The sequence below is a fragment of the Oncorhynchus kisutch genome, linkage group LG19, assembly GCF_002021735.2.
Source record: "Oncorhynchus kisutch isolate 150728-3 linkage group LG19, Okis_V2, whole genome shotgun sequence".
NCBI lineage: Eukaryota > Metazoa > Chordata > Actinopteri > Salmoniformes > Salmonidae > Oncorhynchus > Oncorhynchus kisutch.
This window is the reverse complement of record NC_034192.2, coordinates 19,670,208-19,693,221: the sequence shown is the minus strand read 5'-3', so window position 1 is coordinate 19,693,221 and position 23,014 is coordinate 19,670,208. Positions and strand designations below refer to the sequence as shown.

Genomic DNA, 23,014 nt, shown 5'->3' with positions numbered 1-23,014 from the left:
TGTTTTTAAGAACTTGTAATAATGCTGAAAGAATGAACTAAACTAAAACACAGGTATGTGAATGTTTTAAAGAGACAATCTACAGTTGGTACATACTTTTTTACCTTACAAATAAGTGAAGGATATGCACCCATTGATTCTTGAAGAATATTACTTATACTTCGGCTTCTGATCGGGTTCGAGGCATTTAGACGTTTGTTTGACTCCAATGCTCGTAAAACAAAGTAAATGTAAACAAACACTCTATAGCCTCAAAACACGGTTAAAACTATCGTTTTGATATCATGGAACGTCAGTCCTTGCATCCATAGCACTTTCTTTGAATTTGAGAGTAGTTACGTTTCTCCTCCGCCTCATCCGTCAGCTTTTTACCGAAACAGTGGCGCTTTGTTATTGTTTCAACTGCGGAATGCCCCTTTAACTTGAAACCACAGTATGTATGTTTTCCTGTAATACAATTCATTAAATAAACCCCTTGATTTTTAGGAATATTTAATAAAAGGGATTTGACCTTCTCATGCTTCCCAAGCCTCATTACCTTGAAATGTTCATTCACTCTTTGAGCCATCGAAGTGGCCCACTCCTCTGTTTGCCCACCAGATGGAGCCAAAGTGCAGTTACAGCCTTCCAGCACCGGCCCTTTGGTCACATACACTGCTTTAACCAGACTGAACAGTGTGCCCAATGATGAGTACAGCTTTCAGTCAGCCTTAACCAGGCTACCTAGCCACACTTCCTTCAATGTGCCATGTAGATTACACATTTTTATCTCATTGCTAAGACATCTCCTAATCAAATAATCTGATCACCTGACTCATACAAAACCAATCACAGACACAACAGGGGCACAGAGAGAGAAAGCAAGTATGGATAAATGCACTTTAATATATTCACAAAGTAATTCAGCATCAGTGCTTTACCAACAAGAGAAAGAGAGAAATTGGCACTTAGTACGGTATGTGGTGTGTGTGACTATCGAGTGATGATGTTATCCATCCACTGTGACAAAGAGGATTTAGTGACAGAGGGATGTGTCCCAGATGGCAACCTATTCCACATTTAGTGCACTAGACCTACATTTGACCAGGTCCCATAGGGTGCCATTTGGGACACATGCAGAATACTTTTTCAAAAGTAGTGCACTTTAAAGGGAATACATTTACATGTTAGTAATTTATCAGACGCTCTTATCCAGAGTGACTTACAGTAGTGAGTGCAGACATTTTTCATACTGGTCTCCCATGGGACGTGCCATACTGAGCCACATGGCATCCATTTGGGACCTATTTGGGACAGATCCCCGCCCCCCCCCCCACAATCTGACGTAGATACATTAGCCTACTTACACCCAGGGGGCAACATTTGGCGTTGTAAACTGGTTTTCTGCTTATAAAGATAACCTGGTTACAACAAGGTAATGGAGACATCTGGGAAAGACGTCATATTTTGGCTGTTAGACATTTTCTGGTAAAAATATGTCTAAAAAAAACATACTTCTCTGACTCACTTTGCAATTGCATGATATTTACACTGAGTGTACAAAACTTAAGGAACAACTGCTCTTTCCATGACCAGGTGAATAAAGGTGATCGCTATGATCCCTTATTTATGTCACTTGTTAAATCCACTTCAATCAGTGTAGATAAAGAGGAGGAGACAGGTTAAAGAAGGATTTTAAACATTGAGACAATTGAGACATGGATTGTATGTGTGTGTGTCATTCAGACGGTGAATGGACAAGACTAAATATTCACGTCCCTTATAACGGGGTATGACAGTAGGTGCGAGGCACAAAGGTTTCAGTGTGTGAAGAACTGCTATGCTGCAGGGTTTTTCATGCTCAACAGCTTCCTGTGTGTAAACCAACCAACTTGACACAACATGTTGGAGTCAATAATGTTTTGTACACTCTGTGTATATTACACGTTTCACCCCAATTGAAACATGAAAAGACAGATGAAGATATGTAATATTGTATACATTGTAATATTGTATACATTGTAATATTGTATACATTGTAATATTGTATACATTGTAATATTGTATACATTGTTGTCAACTTAACTATACCAAAATATGACAGTAGCTGACTGAATGTATGTTTGTTGCATCCCCCACCACCTTTCTAATACATAGAAAGTGATAGGCAGCAGTACAACCACATGGTTTGTGTTTGAAATTGGGTTAACAGCAACCTATTTTAACTCTATTGTATTCCATTAGGACCACCACCAATTCCACTGGGTCTGTCATAAGATGAGAGACACCCAGCCCCCTTCACATCACCCTCTCCTCCGACTCTCACACTGACCCACATGCAGGCCTGCGTCCCCAAATGGCCCCCTATTCCCTACATGGTCCACTATTTATTGCCAGATCCCTATGGGTCCTGGTCCAAAGAAGTGCACCATATAGGGAATAGGGTGACATTTGAGACCCAGAAAGCCCAGTATATCCACAACCAGACAGAACCAGGAGGAAGCATAGACCACAGTTGCTCTGGTCCAGGGTGTTACATGCGGCAAGCCTTGTTGAAGAAGGCCACATGTAATGCCCTGGACCAGAGCATAGGGCCAGTGACCCAGAGACAGACTGTATGGTACTTTGGTCAAAGACACGTGAGTATTAATAAAGCATTTGTCAGGCTGAACCCATTTAATGGACATCCAGTAACAAGAGAATGAGTATTTGGACATTTCTAATATTTCAGTGGTTTCTTCATGATAACTGGGTGAAATCAACTTTAACAGAGTGGGAGGCCAGGCTGTGGCTTATGTAACTGTATCTGAACTAACTGAATGTTGATGAGGCCTGGATTGTCCAAGGTTCATTAGTCTAGGAGACCTATCTAAGCTACTCTCACTTGTAACCCTCATTTATGCACCGTAGGTAGAAACAGCTGTTATACACTGATACAGGGTCAGATGTTTTTCATCCCGCTACTGGTAAAGGTTAGAATTGCAGTTTTCTGATCCTATACCCGTTGTTGACTGATTTATGTAACAGTGGAGAGCAGCAAGCAGTGATCTTCGTAATGAACTCCCTGTAGCATTGGCCTGATCCCAGATCTGTTTGTGCTCTTGCCAACTCCATTGCTGTCATTTTGAAGTCAATGTTAGGCATGACAATGTGTGACAGGAGTTGGCAAGATAGCACAAACAGATCAGCATTCAGGCTAATGTAGCACCACTGTAAACCAATCATATAAGTCCATCGCATTGTGCTCACAGTTCTTTCTTGAGGCGTGATCATGAATAGAGCCAAGGGTTTTTCTAAACAGGTTCAACTTCTGGCCCCTATTTGTGAGGCTTCAAGGTCCGTCTTTCTAAACATTGAACAGCATCACAAGCACAGTCACTTCTAGACTAGTGATATAGGCTTCGTCCCAGATGGCACCCTATTCCCTATATAGTGCACTACTTTTGACCAGGGCACATAGGCCTCTGGTCAAAAGAAGTGCACTTCATAGGGAACAGAGTGCCATTTGGGATGTAGACATAGTGTTGAACCCAAGTCATTGACAAAAATTATCAGATATTCATGCACCCATTAAAAACCATTAGAAAACATCAACCGTAGTGTGCGATATATATATCTACAGTGCATTCGGAAAGTATTCAGACCCCTTGACTTCTTCCACATTTTGTTAGGTTACAGCCTTATTCTAAAATGGATTAAATAGTTTTTTCCCTCATCAATCTACACACAATAATCCATAATGACAAAGCAAAAACAGGTTTAATTCAAATGTATTAATAATAAAAAAACTGAAATATGATATTTACATAAGTATTCAGACCTTTTACTCAGTACTTTGTTGAAGCATCTTTGGCAGCAATTACAACCTCAATTCTTCTTGGGTATGACGCTACAAGGTTGGCACACCTGTAATTGGGGAGTTTCTCCCATTCTTCTCTGCAGATCCTCTCAATCTCTGTCAGGTTGGATGGGGAGCGTTGCTGCACAGCTATTTTCAGGTCTCTCCAGAAATGTTTGATCAGGTTCAATTCCGAGCTCTAACTTGGCCACTCAAGGACATTCAGAGACTTGTCCCGAAGCCACTCCTACGCAGACTTTGTGCTTAGGGTCGTTATCTTGTTGGTAGGTGAACCTTCACCCCAGTCTGAGGTCCTGAGCGCTCTGGAGCAGGTTTTCATCAAGGATCTCTCTGTGCTTTGCTCCGTTCATCTTTCCCTCGATCCTGACTCGTCTCTCAGTCCCTGCTGCTGAAAAACATCCCCACAGAATGATAATGCCACCACGATAATGCCACCACCATACTTCACCGTAGGGATGGTGCCAGGTTTCCTTTACATTAGGCCAAATAATCTAGTTTCTCATGGTCTGAGACTCTTTAGGTGGCTTTTGGCAAGCTCCAGATGTGCTGTCATGTGCCTTTTACTGAGGAGTTGCTTCCGTCTGGCAACTCTACCATAAAGGCCTGATTGGGGGAGTGCTGCAGAGATGGTTGTCCTTCTGTAAGGTTCTCCCATCTCCACAGAGGAACTCTAGAGCTCTGTCAGAGTGACCATCTGGTTATTGGTCACCTCACTGACCAATGCCCTTTCGCCCCTGATTGCTCAGTTTGGCTGGGCGGCCAGCTCTAGGAAGAGTCTTGGTGGTTCCAAACGTCTTCTATTTAAGAATGATGGAGGCCACTGTGTTCTTGGGGACCTTCAATACTGCAGACATTCTTTGGTACGCCAACACCAAATCTGTGCCTCGACATAATCCTGTCTCGGATCTCTACGGACAATTTGTTCAACCTCATGGCTTGGTTTTTGCTCTGACATGCACTGTCAACTGTGGGACCTTATATAGACAGGTGTGTGCCTTTCCAAATCATGTCCAATCAATTGAATTTACCACAGGTGGATTCCAATTAAGTTGTAGAAACATCTCAAGGATGATCAGGAGAAGCAGGATGCACCTGAGCTCTATTTCGATTCTCATTGCAAAGGGTCTGAATACTCATGTAAATAAGGTATGTTTTTGGGGGGGCCGGGTTATACATTTGCTAAATATTCTAAAAGCATGTCATTGTGGGTTATTATGTGTAGACTTCTGAGGGGAAAACAGTATTTAATCAATTTTAGAATAAGGCTGTAACATAACAAAATGTGGAAAAAGTCAAGGGGTCTGAATACTTTCCGAACGCACTGTATATTTACATGTACATGCATGAATATATAGATATAGTAAAGAACATAAACAATTGTTTTTGTGGAGTATTTCAATCTTTAGTGAAGTGAATTTTTAAGGAGAGTTTGGGCACAAATACAGGATCTCACACACACATACACGCACACACTCTCGCACATTGTTCATTTCATGAATATGAATCAGCACAAACTGTAGAATAGATGTCAGTATAAAGAGCCTTGAGAGCCCGAGGACACTAGGAACTAGTCAGCAGACAGAAACAGACAACGCTCGCATCATCAGAAGCAGACAGACAGTGCTCACATCATCAGAAGCAGCCAGCATCTAGCTCCTCTAGAAAGGGAAGGACCATTGCAGTAGCCCTGTGTCCATCCCTCCTTCCCTTCCCTGTAGAAGCCCTAGTGTTTTGTCATCCCTCCTTCCTTGGAAAACTGCAGAGCAGACTAAGCCCAGGCCAGACGCTTACATTGCTAACCTTGAGGAGAAGGCCCCAGACAGGCCAGAGGGCATCTCCCGCACCCTATCTCTCTCTCTCTGCCCTTGGTCGCTCCTTTTCTCTCTCCCCTGTGTAAAAAACAGGTACTCCAGGTATTGCAGTACAAGTCAGAGTTATCTTGTGATCCCATTTGGTCCAGCCATTGGCAGTGGTTAGTATATTACATAGAGACTGTTACTGCTGGCAACCTGAGCTGATTCTGAAACACTACTTCTGTTGCATGTCCTGGTTGGTGGATGTCTGGTTCAACAAGGTTTGAACACCAACAAAACGAGACACAAGTGAAAAAGCAGTCAAAAGGCAAACAACAAAACAAGAAGAGACTAAAGAAAAGAAGAGCATTTGTACCATTCAGCAGTCATGATGGTGATATACCCGACCATGGCTCACTAGTCTAGAGATTTCTTACGCATCTATTCAAACAAGATTTTAAAAAGTAGCAATTGTAAACAGTAATAGCACAGCAGTACTGAAGCCAGCATTGTAAAGTTCACTCTGCAGCTTTGAGAGGGATAGGCTGAGGGTTGACTGGAATGTTGTCAGAGCTACTGATTGTGCTTCCTCTGTGTGTGTGTGTGTGTGTGTGTGTGTGTGTGTGTGTGTGTGTGTGTGTGTGTGTGTGTGTGTGTGTGTGTGTGTGTGTGTGTGTGTGTGTGTGTGTGTGTGTGTGTGTGTGTGTGTGTGTATGTGTGTGTGTGTGTGTGCGTGCGTGCGTGCATGCGTACATGTGCGTGTGTGTGTGTGTCTGCGTACCCGTGTGTGTGTGTGTGTTTGTGTGCGTGCGTGTGCATTCGTGCGTACCTGTGTGTGTGTGTGTGTGTGTCTTTGTGCGTGCGTGCGTACCTGTGTGTCTTTGTTTGTGTGTGTAAGATAGTATATTTACTGGTAAGCTTAATAAAGGACTGAAATTAATTATCAGGTCATTCAATTATTTTCTAATTAGCCAAAAACTCAAATACCTGATTGACATTTTGAGATAGTATGCGCGTGTTCTTCCCACCATACACTTGGAGTGCATCTGTTTCCTCTTAATTCAAGGCCCTTCCATGACCAGAGGATGTATGTGGAGAAAGACGGCCTTGGCGTTGGATGTGCAGACAAAGAGGAGAAACACTGAAGATCCCAACTCATCCGCTGTGTCTGGCTGCATCCTCTTCATAATAAGATAGTCCTATAGTCCCATAGTCCACAAGCACTAGCTACTGTTTCTGTTTGTTAAACCATACTACTTTCAATAAATGGAAGAATATACTTTTTCTTTTCATTTTGTGTGTTCAGAAAGCAGTACACGTAATCAGCAGTGCACATTTGGCAAATCAACTCTCCTTTATCATGAGTCACGGCACAACTCTGGAGAGGAAGAAGTACTACTGAGGGCTTGGAAACTTCCTCACTACCTTCATCCACACAGTAGTCTCTTCCTCTCAGGGGATGGAGGGTGACTTGGCAATGTTCCATTCCTCTCACAACCACGTCCCAAATGGCCCTGGTCAAAAGTAGTGAGTACACTATGTAGGGAATAGGGCACCATTTGGGATGGCTGACACATTTAAAGGTGCCTCAGGGTGTCCGGGAAAAGGTGTCGTTTCTTCAGTGTTTAGGGGGGAAGGCAGTGTAGACGCAGCGATTGTATTTCTCCAAGTGACTAGCTACAGCTGGTGTGATGAGAGAAAGGTGGAAAAGTATACAGTATAAATATACAGTTATTATGGATATAGCGCTTCACTGCAGAGTCATACGCACTAGTAAACAATGACCACCACATTCAGAGTACAGTGAGAAACACTGATGCATAACAACAACGCAAAATCAAAACAGACCGCCAAACCCCAGGCATTGGCAAGATAGATAACTCAAGAAGAAAACACAGTGTAGCACAGATCATCGTCGTTCCAAACCTTGTACAGTAGTCAGTCAGCGATAGATACAACAAGTGCTTCAAGATATTAGATACCACAGTGCATTCTTTCCCACGGATAGCTAGCAGTTTGCCAGCCCCTCAGACCAGAGACAAGGACAATGGAGGGAGGGTTGGATCTGACAGTATGGCCCCCGGCCCAGCCTCCATCCCTCCATCCCTCTCTCCCTCCCTCTGCTTACTTCTCCTTGACAATCTCCTCATATTTGGGCGGAGGGTCGCTGTACGGCGCCGACACCTCATCGCTGCTGCTCTCCAGGTGTCCTGTCACCTCCTCATAGGAAGGAGGAGGTGTGGCACCGGAGAGACGCGACGCTACTGACACAGACGGATCCTGGACGTACAGGGCTGAGCGAGTGTTCTGAGGGTGGGAGTGAGGTTCTTGGGGAACGTTTGCAGCGCAAACCAGCGACCCTCCTCCACTTCCTCCTACTACTCTCTCCACCCCACTCACCACCACCGTGGGCCTGGATAAGGGGGTCTCGGAGTGGGATGGCGTGTCCCGGTGGACCAGGATGCGCGGCAGGCTGCGGGTGTTGCGGTTGTTCATGTAGCGGTTCTGGGTGTAGGCGGGCCGCCGCCGTGTGGCCTTCTGCAGCTGGCACCTCCAGATGAGGAAGAGGGCGATGAGGAGGAGGAGAGCCACGCCCAGCAGGGGAACCACCATGTAGAGGTGGCCCTCTGAACGGCCGTCCCTGGTCTGCTCGTGGCTGCTCACCGTGTACACACTGCGAGTCTTCCAGAACTCCATCTGGTGGAGAGTAGAGGCAGGTTGGCATTTATTAAGACCAAAAAGCGAATTTCTGTTTTCATGAATTTTGACGATATAGTCAATTTAGACTTTGCAGCTGGCCCATCTACACTGTAAAAAAACAACAACAATTGTTTCAACTAAATATTATTAAGTAAGTGTTTTTTTAGTTTACTCAACTTTTTGGTCAGTGTTACCTGAACTTTAAAAAATGTGATAACATTTACCAAAAATTATGTCAAATTAAAATGTGTTTGCTCAAAGTGTCTCATATGTTCATTCAACTACAAATTATTTTTGGGGAAATCTTACCTAAAGAAGGTTGTGGAACTAGTTAAACACAGTGATTTTCACATACAACTTCTTCAAACTTACATGTACATAGTTCACATACAGTACATAATTACATTGCACATGGTCATTTATACAGTAATTCATGTCCAACATGTCTACACCTGGGATTTGAACTGACAACCTATTGGTTCAAAGCATTCCAATCTTCCTGCGACACCACCATGTCTGTGTCAATAACTGATTTCACCTGGATGGCTACACATTGCACTTAAACAAATACCTTAGCTCTGAGATTTACATTTTAAGTGCAAAGTATAACCTTAAAGCCCTATTGGGATGGGATAAGTTTTACTGTGGGAGCTCAGGTAATGCAATTATGTGCCATCCACTGGAAAAACAGACATGCTGGGGTAATAATTACATAACCTGTCATGTTCTGACCCTAGTTATTGTGTTAATTGTTTGTTTTAGTTGGTCAGGACGCGAGTTGGGTGGGCATTCTAGGTGTCTAGGTTGTTTTTCTGTGTTCGGCCTATTATGGTTCTCAATCAGAGGCAGGTGTCGTTAGTTGTCTCTGATTGAGAATCATACTTAGGTAGCCTGGGTTTCACTGTTTGTTTGTGGGTGATTGTTTCCGTGTTTGTGTTTTACACCACACAGTACTGTTTTCGGTTTTCGTTATTCACGGTACGTTTATTGTTTTGTAGAGTGTGTTCAGTTTATGTGTTTAATAAACAACCATGGACACTTACCACGCCGCATATTGGTCCTCCGATCCTTCTCGCCTCTCCTCTTCAGACGAAGAGGAGGAAAACCATTACATAACCGATGTTCTATTGTAACACTAGTCCTGTCTGAATCATCCACTGGAAAAACAGACATGCTGGGGTAATAATTACATAACCGATGTTCTATAGTAATACTAGTCCTGTCTGAATCATCCACTGGAAAAACAGACATAATGGGGTAATAATTACATAACCGATTTAATATAGTAATACCAGTCCTGTACGAATCATACACAGGAAAAAAAGACATGCTGGGGAAATAATTACATAACCGATGTTCTATAGTAACACTAGTCCTGTCTCAATCATCCACTGGAAAAACAGACATGCTGGGGAGATAATTACATAACCGATGTTCTATAGTAATACTAGTCCTGTACGAATCATCCACTGGAAAAACAGACATGCTGGGGTAATAATTACATAACCGATGTTCTATAGTAATACTAGTCCTGTCTGAATCATCCACTGGAAAAACAGACATGAGGGGATAATAATTACATAACCGATGTTCTATAGTAATACCAGTCCTGTCTGAATCCTCTACTGGAAAAACAGACATGAGGGGATAATAATTACATAACCGATGTTCTATAGTAACACTAGTCCTGTCTGAATCATCCACTGGAAAAACAGACATGCTGGGGAGATAATTACATAACCGATGTTCTATAGTAATACTAGTCCTGTACGAATCATCCACTGGAAAAAAAGACATGCTGGGGTAAAAATTACATAACCGATGTTCTATAGTAACACTAGTCCTGTCTGAATCATCAACTGGTAAAACAGACATGAGGGGATAATAATTACATAACCGATGTTCTATAGTAATACTAGTCCTGTACGCATCATCCACTGGAAAAAAATAAGTGCTGGGGTAATAATTACATAACCGATGTACTATAGTTATACTAGTCCTGTCTGAAACATCCACTGGAAAAACAGACATGCTGGGGAAATAATTACATAACCGATGTTCTATAGTAATAGTAGTCCTGTACGAATCATCCACTGGAAAAACAGACATGCTGGGGTAATAATTACATAACCGATGTTCTATAGTAACACTAGTCCTGCCTGAATCATCCACTGGAAAAAAAGGCAAAATGGGGTAATAATTACATAACCAATGTTCTATAGTTATACTAGTCCTGTCTGAATCATGCACTGGAAAAACAGGCATGCTGGGGTAATAATTACATAACCGATGTTCTATAGTAATACTAGTCCTGTCTGAATCATCCACTGGAAAAACAGACATGCTGGGGTCATAATTACATAACCAATCTTCTATAGTAATACTAGTCCTGTCTGAATCATCCACTGGAAAAACAGACATGCTGGGGAAATAATTACATAACCAATGTTCTATAGTAATACTAGCCCTGTCTGAATCATCCACTGGAAAAACAGACATGCTGGGATAATAATTACATAACCGATGTTCTATAGTAAAACTAGTCCTGCACGAATCATCCACTGGAAAAACAGACATAATGGGGTAATATTTACACAGCCGATGTTCTGTAGTTATACATGTTCTGTACGAATCATCCACTGGAAAAAAATAAGTGCTGGGGTAATAATTACATAACCGATGTACTATAGTTATACTAGTCCTGTATGAATCATCCACTGGAAAAGCAGACATGCTGGGGTAATAATTACATAACCGATGTTCTATAGTAACACTAGTCCTGCCTGAATCATCCACTGGAAAAAAAGACATGCTGTGGTAAAATTACATAACCGATGTTCTATAGTAATACCAGTCCTGTCTGAATCATCCACTGGAAAAAAAGGCAAAATGGGGTAATAATTACATAACCATTGTTCTATAGTTATACTAGTCCTGTCTGAATCATGCACTGGAAAAACAGACATGCTGGGGTAATGATTACATAACCGATGTTCTACAGTAACACAAGTCCTGTCTGACTCATCCACTGTAAAACAGACATGCTGGGATAATAATTACATAACCGATGTTCCACAGTAATACTAGTCCTGTGAGAAGAGGTATATAGAAGTGAAATCAGTTATTGACACAGACATGGTGGCGTAGCTGGAAGAATGGAATTCTGTGAACCAATAAGTTGTTAGTTAAATAGTTAACCAATAACTACCCGGAATTCTAAATGTACCCTTTTTAGCACCCCCCCCCCCCCTTTGACTCATCACATACGCTGCTGGTACTGTATTGGAGTTAAGTTTGTGCCAACAATAATTATTTGATCACTTAACAGTTGGACCAAAAAGTTGAGCAAACTAAAGAAAGGCTGTGGAAACAGTTAAGAAATAATACAGTTGAAGTCGGAAGTTTACATACACTTAGGTTGGAGACATTAAAACTCGTTTTTCAACCACTCCACAAATTTCTGTTTAACAAACTATAGTTTTGGCAAGTCGGTTAGGACATAATTTACTGTATCACATTTCCAGTGGGTCAGAAGTTGACATACACTAAGTTGACTGTGCCTTTAAACAGCTTGGAAAATTCCAGAAAATGATGTCCTGGCTTTAGAAGCTTCTGATGGGCTAATTGACATAATTTTAGTCAATTGGAGGTGTACCTGCTGATGCATTTCAAGGCCTACCTTCAAACTCAGTGCCTCTTTGCTTGACATCATGGGAAAATCAAAAGAAATCAGCAAAGACCAATTGTAGACCTCCACAAGTCTGGTTCATCCTTGGAAGCAATCTCCAAACGCCTGAAGGTACCACGTTCATCTGTACAAACAATAGTACGCAAGTATAAACACCATGGGACAACGCAGCCGTCATACCGCTCAGGAAGAAAACGCACTCTGTCTCCTAGAGATGAACGTACTTTGGTGCGAAAAGTGCAAATCAATCCCAGAACAACAGCAAAGGACCCTGTGAAGATGCTGGAGGAAACAGGTACAAAAGTATCTATATCTACAGTAAAACAAGTCCCACATCAACATAACCTGAAAGTCTGCTCAGCAAGGAAGAAGCCACTGCTCCAAAACCTCCACGAAAAAGCCAGACTGCGGTTTGCAACTGCACATGGGGACTAAGATCGTACTTTTTGGAGAAATGTCCTCTGGTCTGATGAAACAAAAACAGCACTGTTTGGCCATAATGACCATCGTTATGTTTGGAGCAAAAAGGGGGAGGCTTGCAAGCTGAAGAACACCATCCCAACCGTGAAGCACGGGGGTGGCAGCATCATGTTGTGGGGGTGCTTTGCTGCAGGAGGGACTGGTGCACTTACAAAATAGATGGCATCATGAAGCAGGAAAATGATGTGGATATATTGAAGCAACATCTCAAGACATCAGTCAGGAAGTTAAAGCCGGGTCGCAAATGGGTCTTCCAAATGGACAATGACCCCAAGCATACTTCCAAAGTTGTGGCAAAATGGCTTAAGGACATCAAAGTCAAGGTATTGGAGTGGCCATCACAAAGCCCTGACCTCAATCCCATAGAAAAGTTGTGGGCAGAACTGAAAAAGCGTGTGTTAGCAAGGAGGCCTACAAACCTGACTCAGTTACACCAGCTCTGTCAGGAGGAATGGGCCAAAATTCATCCAACTTATTTGTACTAGGATTAAATGTCAAGAATTGGGAAAAACTGAGTTTAAATGTATTTGGCTAAGGTGTATGTAAAACTTCTGACTTCAACTGTAATTATTTGCTCAGATTCATGACAATAACCGTCAAACTGCGAGGAAAGGGGAGGAGAAGAGGAGACGGGTGTAGAAGAGGAGTAGAGAGGACAGAAAAGAGGACAGAAGAGGACAGAAGTGAGGAGAGAGGGGGAAGACGAGGAGAGGAGAGACGTGTGTTATAACACACATACTGCATGGGCACATACATGTATAACCAAAACTCAATAACCAGAACTCAATGATTCAGCCCAGTAATCAATAAATCTGTGTATCTAAAGAGGAGTGTGATATAATTTACTGTTCTCTCTTTGTTCTCGAACACTTCATTGGCCTCCTCGAAGCTGCAGCTCTCCTCCACACACTCCCGTTCGATGTTACCCTGTCTGAACTCCTCCAGGAAACTGTTGGCTCGGGGGAAGCGCTTGAGGAGAGTGTGAGCATCCTTCTCATCTAGGAACGCTACAAAGAGAAAGATTGGAGAGTGAGCGTGTGTGTGTTTGTGAGCATCCTTCCCATCTAGGAATGCAACTGACTCACAGCGAGGAGAACATGAAAGAGCATGACACAAACACACACTCAAACACACACACTCCCTCTGCGTGGAGGAGAGCTGCAGCTTCGAGAAGGTGACCTGTGGCTGGTTGATCTTGGTTATCTATTCTTATGTATTCACACATTCTATTGAATACACACACATACACACACACACACACACACAGTGTTCCCTTTCCAATGGGGAGCAGTCAGAGGCTGTGTCCCAAACGGCAACCCATTCCCTATAGGGCTTGGTCAAAAGTAGAGCACTATACAGGGGCTAGGGTGCCATTTGGGAGACACACAGAGAGAACAACTGATACAACGCATTCGGAAAGTATTCAGACCCCTTCCATTTCCCACATTTTGTTAAATTACATACTTAATCTAAAATGGATTAAATAAAAAAAATGCTCATCAATCTACACACAATACTCTATAATGACAAAGTGAAAAATGTTTTTTTAAAGATATTTTTACAATTGACATTTTTCCTTATTTACATAAGTATTCAGACCCTTTGCTATGAGACTCAAAATTTAGTTCAGGTGCATCCTGTTTCCCAGAATCATCCTTGAGATGTTTCTACAACTTGATTGGAGTCCAACTGTGGTAAATTCAATTGATTGGACATGATTTGCAAAGGCACACACATGTCTAACCACATAAGGTCCCACAGTTGACAGTGCATGTCAGAGCAAAAACCAAGCCATGAGGTCAAAGAAATTGTCGGTAGACCTCCGAGACAGGATTGTGTTTAGGCACAGATCTGGGGAAGGGTACCAAAAAATGTCTGCAGTATTGAAGGTCCCCAAGAACACAGTGGCCTCTATCATTCTTTAATGGAAGAAGTTTGGAACCACCAAGACTCTTCCTAGAGCTGGCCACCCAGCCAAACTGAATAATAAGGCCCTTTGTCAGTGAGGTGACCAATAACCTGATGCCAACTCTGACAGAGCTCCAGAGTTCCCCTGTGGAGATGGGAGAACATTCCAGAAGGACAACCATCTCTGCAGCACTCCACCAATCAGGCCTTTATGGTAGAGTGGCCAGACGGAAGCCCTAAAAGGCCCATGACAGCCTGCTTGGTTTGCCAAAAGGCACCTAAAGTCTCTCAGACCATGAAAAACAAGATTCTCGGATCTGATGAAACCAAGATTAAACTCTTTGGCCTGAATGCCAAGTGTCACGTCTGGAGGAAACCTGCCGCCATCACTATACTGAAGTACGGTGGTGGCAGCATCATGCTGTGGGGATGTTTTTCAGCGGCAGGGACTGGGAGACTAGTCAGGATCAAGGGAAAGATGAACAGAGCAAAGTACAGAGAGATCCTTGATGAAAACCTGCTCCAGAGCGCTCAGGACCTCAGACTGGGGCGAAGATTCACCTTCCAACAGGTCAACGACCCTAAGCACACAGCCAAGACAACACAGGAGTGGCTTCGGGACAAGTCTCTGAATGTCTTTGAGTGGCCCCGCCAGAGCCTGGACTTGAACCCGATCGAACATCTCTGGAAATACCTGAAAATAGCTGTGCAGCGACGCTCACCATCCAACCTGACAGAGCTTGAGAGGATCTGCAGAGAAGAATGGGAGAAACTCCCCAAATGCAGGTGTGCCAAGCTTGTAGCGTCATAACAAGACGACTCATGGCTGTAATCACTGCTAAAGGTGCTTCAATAAAGTACTGAGTAAAGGGACTGAATGCTTACACTACCGTTCAAAAGTTTGGGGGCACTTAGAAATGTCCTTGTTTTTGAAAGAAAAGCACATTTTTTGCCATTAAAATAACATTAAATTGATCAGAAATACGGTGTTGACATTGTCAATGTTGTAAATGACTATTGTTGCTGGAAATGGCTGATTTTTTATGGAATATCTACATAGGTGTACAGAGGCCAATTATCAGCAACCATCACTCCTTTGTTCCAATGGCACGTTGTGTTAGCTAATCCAAGTTTATCATTTTAAAAGGCTAATTGGTCATTAAATAAAGGTAAAATAAATAAATAAATAAAATTAGAAAACCCTTTTGCAATTATGTTAGCACAGCGGAAAATGTTTGTTCTGATTAAAGAAGCAATAAAACTGGCCTTCTTTAGACTAGTTGAATATCTGGAGCGTCAGCATTTATGGGTTCGATTACAGGCTCAAAATGGCCAGAAACTTTCTTCTGAAACTCAGAAACTTTCTTCTGAAACTCATCAGTCTATTCTCTTTCTGAGAAATGAAGGCTGTTCCATTAGAGAAATTGCCAAGAAACTGAAGATCTGGTACAACGCTATGTAGAACAGTGCAAACTGGCTCTAACCAGAATAGAAAGAGGAGTGGGAGGCCCCAGTGCACAACTGAGCAAGAGGACAAGTACATTAGAGTGTCTAGTTTGAGAAACAGACGCCTCACAAGTCCTCAACTGGCAGCTTCATTAAATAGTACCCACAAAACACCAGTCTCAACGTCAACAGTGAAGAGGCGACTGCGGGGTGCTGGCCTCCAAGACAGAGTTCCTCTGTCCAGTGTCTGTGTTCTTTTTCCCATCTTAATCTTTTCTCTTTATTGTCCAGTATGAGATATTGCTTTTTCTTTGCAACTCTGCCTAGAAGGCCAGCATCCCGGAGTCGCCTCTTCACTGTTGACGTGTTTTTGCTTCATCATTATGGGGTATTGTGTGAGGATTGAAGAGGGAAAAAACTAATGTAATCCATTTTAGAACAAGGCTGTAACGTAACAAAATGTGGAAGAAGTCTAGGGGTCTGAAAACTTTCTGACTGCACTGTACATATACAAACCCCGTATACAATAATGCAATACTGTTTTAGTATAGTTATAGTGCAGTTCTAACACTGTTATGATACAGGTTATAATACAGTTGTTACAATGAACAGATTAGCCATAGGAGATCCAGAGGAGCAGGCCATGCTATGTTCTTACCTTCCGCCATCCTACCACCCTGCTACTCAGACCAAGACTTTCTAACCTGTGGGAGGAGAGAAGAGGAAAGAGGAGCACAAAGTCAGGCCCCAGTGTACCCTGATAAAATGCAATAAGAAATTCAGCCATTTCCCCAATGTTTATGATAAAATAACAACAGGCTACTACTATGATCTTGATATTACATGCCTTACAAAATCATAAAGTATTGTATTGAGAAATAATAACGTTGCAAATGCCTCATGATAAAATGTTTGCGATTGCGAACAGTTGCTTTTTAGGAATGTCATCCCCCTCCACCTCCACCTCTTCAATCCATGATGGGTCCAGCTGTATATCTACTTAAATCAGGGCGCTGGGCATGATGTCATACAGTAGCCCACCCATAAAATGGTTCTTGCATGTCTTTCTGGCAAAGACACCGAGTTTCAATAATGCATGGTGGAGAAACATGCTCTCTATAATAGGGATGTATATGCTTTATAAATTGATCACCATGTTGTAGCCTAGGAGTCGCGTGAGAGGCAACGTAACCCCCCCCCCCCCCCCCCAACCCCATCCTGGATGCTGCCAAAATTAAATCATTTCGAGAAGGCGCGTGTGGAGATGGAATATTAAAATGTAATCTGCTGTAGAAAACGGAGATATATGAGCGCAAGCAGCACGCACGGTAGATCGCGCGAACCATCTGCCATACAGATAAACGAGCCCTATACATCAACTCTCTCCAGCCTCCTGTAGACCAACAACACAGATGCTTGCAAGGCAAGCCCTTACAAGCACACCCCGGCCTCAGTTTGCACATCCACAATCTCAAATAGTAGGCTACCGTGTAAAATGAGGGGGGGATATATTTTGAAATAATAATTTCATGCCCTATTTGAAATTACACTTAAAGGGAAAAATATGGTGATATAATATTCAACAAGAATGTAAATAATCTAAAGAATGACATTTGAAGAAAAAAAATGATTTGAAAAATGTGTGATTGTCGTGACCTTAGCCAAAGATCCCTCTGTTCTTGCTGCCATAATATAAAATGAAACATTTATAAAGACCCTTGTTGAGTTACAGTCATTTTTCTGGAAAGGCAGACCATTGCTGACTGTCTGGCTGTCGCTTTGCTCTCATTCTCTTTCTCTACAATTATACGACGATCTCTGATCATAAAATGTGTTTTTCTCTAGCCTACTCAAATTAAACACTGTCCCTCATAAGTGTCCGTCTATAACATAACTACTTTAGAAATTAACCGAAGAAGAAACCCTACCTTCCACTCTCCAGCTACAGCAAAGGGCTTTCAATATCCATCCGCGTCATTTCTATACGGGATCCGTGGGATGTACAACTCTGACGTCACCCCATTGAATTTGAAATCTGATGAGGTTCACCCTAACTGGTAAGGATTATGGTTAATTCTAGGGTTAGGGTAAGGGTGGGGGTTAACATTAGGGTTAGGGTATAGGGAGTGGAAGTCCCAATGATTCGGAATAGCACTTACCTTTCTAATAAGTGAGAACCCCACCACATGAGACAGTACCACACTATGACCGAAATATCGCCCATGCAATGGCAGAAGAGGAATCCCCGGCCTTGTCCAATGAAATGACTCCTAGGAATTGGGAGACAACCCTCTATGAATACGGAGACATGCGGGTGATGAAGTTGTTGAAAAAAAGCGCCCCCAGCTTCATCTAATTCGTCTTGTGTGGGGCTGGTAGAATATGATGTGTGTGTTTAACCAATCAATGTTTTGCTGTTTATCCGTGCTTTCACTCTTGTTCAGGGTATTTGTGAAAGCCTTCTGGAAAGCACCGCCGCCTGCTCTAAACCACACCTTACACCAAAATACTTCACCTCCCAGAATTCCCCCTTTCATTTTCCACGCAGTTGGCTTTTTATAGGTGCGTTCAGTTCGATTTAACGTTTACTATGTTGCGGAACAGTTTGTACTGAACGACACGTTTCCCCAAACCGTTGTTGCACATTCTTGAACAAACTTTGAGGTACGTTTGCTCCCGTTTGGTGGCGGTGGCAAGGTGTGGCTTGAAGCAACGAGTGACTTATTTAAAGGACAGTGACAGCGTTCCCCAACCCACAACCCCTCCCCGTTTTTCAACAGGTCGTTCAGTACAGCACCGTTTCCGTTCAATTGAACGGTCGAAAACGTAAAAAAGGAACCCTAGTTATAGGCCTTTTAATAGCTCATCTGTAGGCTTCAAAAGAGATGGTGACAAGATGATAATTGTTTAATGAATAATAGATTATTTTGGTAAACAAAATCATTTGTCTTGCATGATGCTGAAAATGATAATAAATGTTATTCAAAAAGTAATTAGTCTACCTTCATTATATATAGTGCATTGGGAAAGTATTCAGACCCCTTGACTTTTTACACATTTTGTTAGATTACAGCGTTATTCTAAAATGTATGAAATACATTTTATGAAAAATCTATTTTGTATTAGCCGAAACAACTAGAATGGCCCACTGGCTTACAGAGGCTTGTATTTATTTTTAAATCCTGTATGTTATATTTCAAGAACCCTCCCGCACATGCCCCTAAAAGGGACGCCCGGCCATCCTCACACACTGTGGTTGCTACGACACTAATCTACATTCTTAAAAGTAAGGGTGCAAGTTGGGACCAAATAAGGTTCTTGAGAGCAATGCCAAAGGGCAACCATTTTAGGGTCTCTGTTCTTTGAAGAACCATACAAAAATCCAAAACCAGAAATGTTTCGGCCCTCCAGGACCGGATTTGAATAGCACTGCTATAAGGTTTTAAGCCTTATTTGCATACGTCCCAGGGTGCCTTTTGAGTGAATATTAGAGTTACCAGTACCACCCATGACTGTGTTTGCTAGTGACAGAGACATGATAGTTTTATTCACTCAATTTTACTCCTCTGGTCCTCAACATGTTGGCATTCCAATTTTATTATTTAAAAATATACATATTTTACAAGACATTCTTTTTTTAGGACTTAGTTTTTTACAGTGGCCTCAAATAAATCATAGTTTACAAGGCCACACCAGTCCTGAAAAGCACATTATGCTTTTTGCAAAGTGATGTGTAATTCCTATTGGAATCCAGCCTGAGTGGAGAAATCCAACATTTTGAATTTTTAGTCACCTGTTGCATTCAGAATGACTGCCAGGGCTGGGATGACTAAGATATGAGAATATCTAAACTGGAACAACTATTTCAGTAACGGGTGCAATAAATCCAGGTAACAGATTGGAATAGTTTAGAAAAATGTATGTTATTTATATTTGAGTAGTATAAGGTCCCAGACCTGCTGTTTTCAACTCTCTAGAGACAGCAGGAGCGGTAGAGATACTCTGAATGATCGGCTATGAAAAGCCACCTGACATTTACTCCTGAGGTGCTGACTTGCTCCACCCTCGACAACTACTGTGATTATTATTATTTGACCATGCTGGTCATTTATGAACATTTGAACATCTTGGCCATGTTCTGTTATAATCTCCACCCAGCACAGCCAGAAGCGGACTGGCCACCCCTCATAGCCTGGTTCCTCTCTAGGTTTCTTCCTAGGTTTTGGCCTTTCTAGGGAGTTTTTCCTAGCCACTGTGCTTCTACACCTGCATTGCTTGCTGTTTGGGGTTTTAAGCTGGGTTTCTGTACAGCACTTTGAGATATCAGCTAATGTACGAAGGGCTATATTAATCAATTTGATTTGATTTGATTAGTCAATGCACATGTAAAAACATATATATTGAAACAAACTATTCTAAAAATCAACCTGCAACAGAGCATGCTGAGAAATACTGATAATGATGGGCGTGGTTTTGGTTCAACTCTGGTTATTAACACCAACACTTTGATTATTTTACACCACAGAATGTTAATTGAACTCTTTAGTCTTAATTTACCTCCTGAATCAACACTTGGAATGTTACACGGTAAAATCAACACTAGTTAACACTGGCCAATTTGCTGTGAAAGGGACACATCTGCAGGATTACATACAGTGGGGAGAACAAGTATTTGATACACTGCGGATTCTGCAGGTTTTCCTACTTACAAAGCATGTAGAGGTCTGTAAATTTTTTTATCATAGGTACACTTCAACTGTGAGAGACGGAATCTAAAACCAAAATCCAGAAAATCACATTGTATGATTTTGAAGTAATTAATTAACATTTTATTGCATGACATAAGTATTTGATCACCTACCAACCAGTAAGAATTCCGGCTCTCACAGACCTGTTAGTTTTTCTTTAAGAAGCCCTCCTGTTCTCCACTCATTACCTGTGTTAACTGCACCTGTTTAAACTCATTACCTGTATAAAAGACACCTGTCCACACACTCAATCAAACAGACTCCAACCTCTCCACAATGGCCAAGACCAGAGAGCTGTGTAAGGACATCAGGGATAATATTGTAGACCTGCACAAGGCTGGGATGGGCTACAGGACAATAGGCAAGCAGCTTGGTGAGAAGGCAACAACTGTTGGCGCAATTATTAGAAAATGGAAGAAGTTCAAGATGACGGTCAATCACCCGCGGTCTGGGGCTACATGCAAGATCCCACCTCGTGGGGCATCAATGATCATGAGGAAGGTGATGGATCAGCCCAGAACTACACAGCAGGACCTGGTCAATGACCTGAAGAGAGCTGGGACCACAGTCTCAAAGAAAACCATTAGTAACACACTACGCCGTCATGGATTAAAATCCTACAGCGCACGCAAGGTCCCCCTGCTCAAGCCAGCACATGTCCAGGCCCGTCTGAATTTTGCCAATGACCATCTGGATGATCCAGAGGAGGAATAGGAGAAGGTCATGTAGTCTGATGAGACCAAAATAGAGCCTTTTGGTCTAAACTCCACTCGCCCTTTTTGGAGGAAGAAGAAGGATGAGTACAACCCCAAGAACACCATCCCAACCGTGAAGCATGGAGGTGGAAACATCATTCGTGAGATCTTGGCCAACAACCTCCTTCCCTCAGTAAGAGCATTGAAGATGGGTCGTGGCTGGGTCTTCCAGCATGACAATGACCCGAAACACACAGCCAGGGCAAATAAGGAGTGGCTCCGTAAGAAGCATCTCAAGGTCCTGGAGTGGCCTACCAGTCTCCAGACCTGAACCCAATAGAAAATCTTTGGAGGGAGCTGAAAGTCCGTATTGCCCAACGACAGCCCCGAAACCTGAAGGATCTGGAGATGGTCTGTATGGATGAGTGGGCCAAAATCCCTGCTGCAGTGTGTGCAAACCTGGTCAATAACTACAGGAAACGTATGATCTCTGTAATTGCAAACAAAGGTTTCTGTACCAAATATTAAGTTCTGCTTTTCTGATGTATCAAATACTTATGTCATGCAATAAAATGCTAATTAATTACTTAAAAATCATACAATGGGATTTTCTGGATTTTTGTTTTAGATTCCGTCTCTCACAGTTGAAGTGTACCTATGATAAAAAATTACAGACCTCTACATGCTTTGTAAGTAGGAAAACCTGCAAAATCAGTAGTGTATCAAATACTTGTTCTCCCCACTGTACATTTCAAGAACCTTTAAGAATTCTGAAGAACCATAGATGCCATGTCAAGAACCTCACACTTAAGAGCTGAGGAAGAACCATTTAAGAAGCTTAATTTTCAGTGTAGTGAGCACCTTTTGAGCTCTGCCCAAGCAAGGCATTTGATTGGTTTGACATGTTGCGAGGCGTCACTGGTTTCCACCCCTTTGTAGCTTCTTTCTGCCATATACTTCACCAGGCTTTCCGATTAGGGAAACCTTGTTTTCGACGAGGCTAGGGGTTGTCATGTGACACGTCAGGCCTTAAGTGGTAAAACTGACAACAGCAAATGCGTCCGGTGAACTGTGACCCCAGAGAGCCTAATCTCTGACCACAACCCTGGATGCCCTCTCTCTGATTTCCACCAGTTCAACCTCGACCTGAGACACTGAAGAGTATGTGTCCCAAATGACACCCTATATAGTGTACTACACTCTTAGAAAAAAGGGTTCCAAAAAGGTTCTTCAGTTGTCTACATAAGAGAACCCTTTTTGGTTCCAGGTAGAACTATGTTGGGTTCCATGTGGAATCCTCTTTGGAAAGGGTTTTATAAAGGGTTCATCCTGGAACCAAAAAGGGTTCTGCTATGGGGACAGCTGAAGAGCTCTTTTGGACCCTTTTGTTCTGAGACTGAGACTGTAGTGAACTTCCACTCTTCCCAGTCCCACAGAACTAGCAGATATAGACAGATCAAAGGAGAGGAGAGATAACAGGGGGAAAACGGAGAGTAGAATCTGATCCCCCTCACAACAACAGCAGCAGACTTGCAGTGATAATGTGTGTGCTCCAAATGGCACACTATTCTATAGTGGACTACTTTTGAATAGAGCTCTATGAGCCCTGGTCAAAAGTAGTGCACTATAAAGGGATTAGGGTGCCATTTTGAGCATGAACAATGTTTTTCTCTCTGATCATGTAATCAATAGGAAAATAACAAGATGAAATAATTTGC

The 23,014-nt window shown here is 42.4% G+C and overlaps 1 protein-coding gene across 1 annotated transcript; it reads right to left on the bottom strand.

The window, feature by feature from the left end:
• Positions 1–6,430: 6,430 nt before the first annotated feature.
• On the bottom strand, positions 6,431–17,986 carry LOC109910269 (transmembrane gamma-carboxyglutamic acid protein 3). Its single transcript, XM_020509404.2, has 4 exons — positions 17,782–17,986; positions 16,512–16,557; positions 13,346–13,506; positions 6,431–8,328 (listed from the first exon to the last, which is right to left on the bottom strand). Exons 2-4 carry the CDS (start codon positions 16,519–16,521, stop codon positions 7,756–7,758), a joined length of 744 nt encoding a protein of 247 aa, XP_020364993.1. The 5' UTR covers positions 16,522–16,557; positions 17,782–17,986; the 3' UTR covers positions 6,431–7,755.
• Between the last annotated feature and the right edge of the window lie 5,028 nt (positions 17,987–23,014).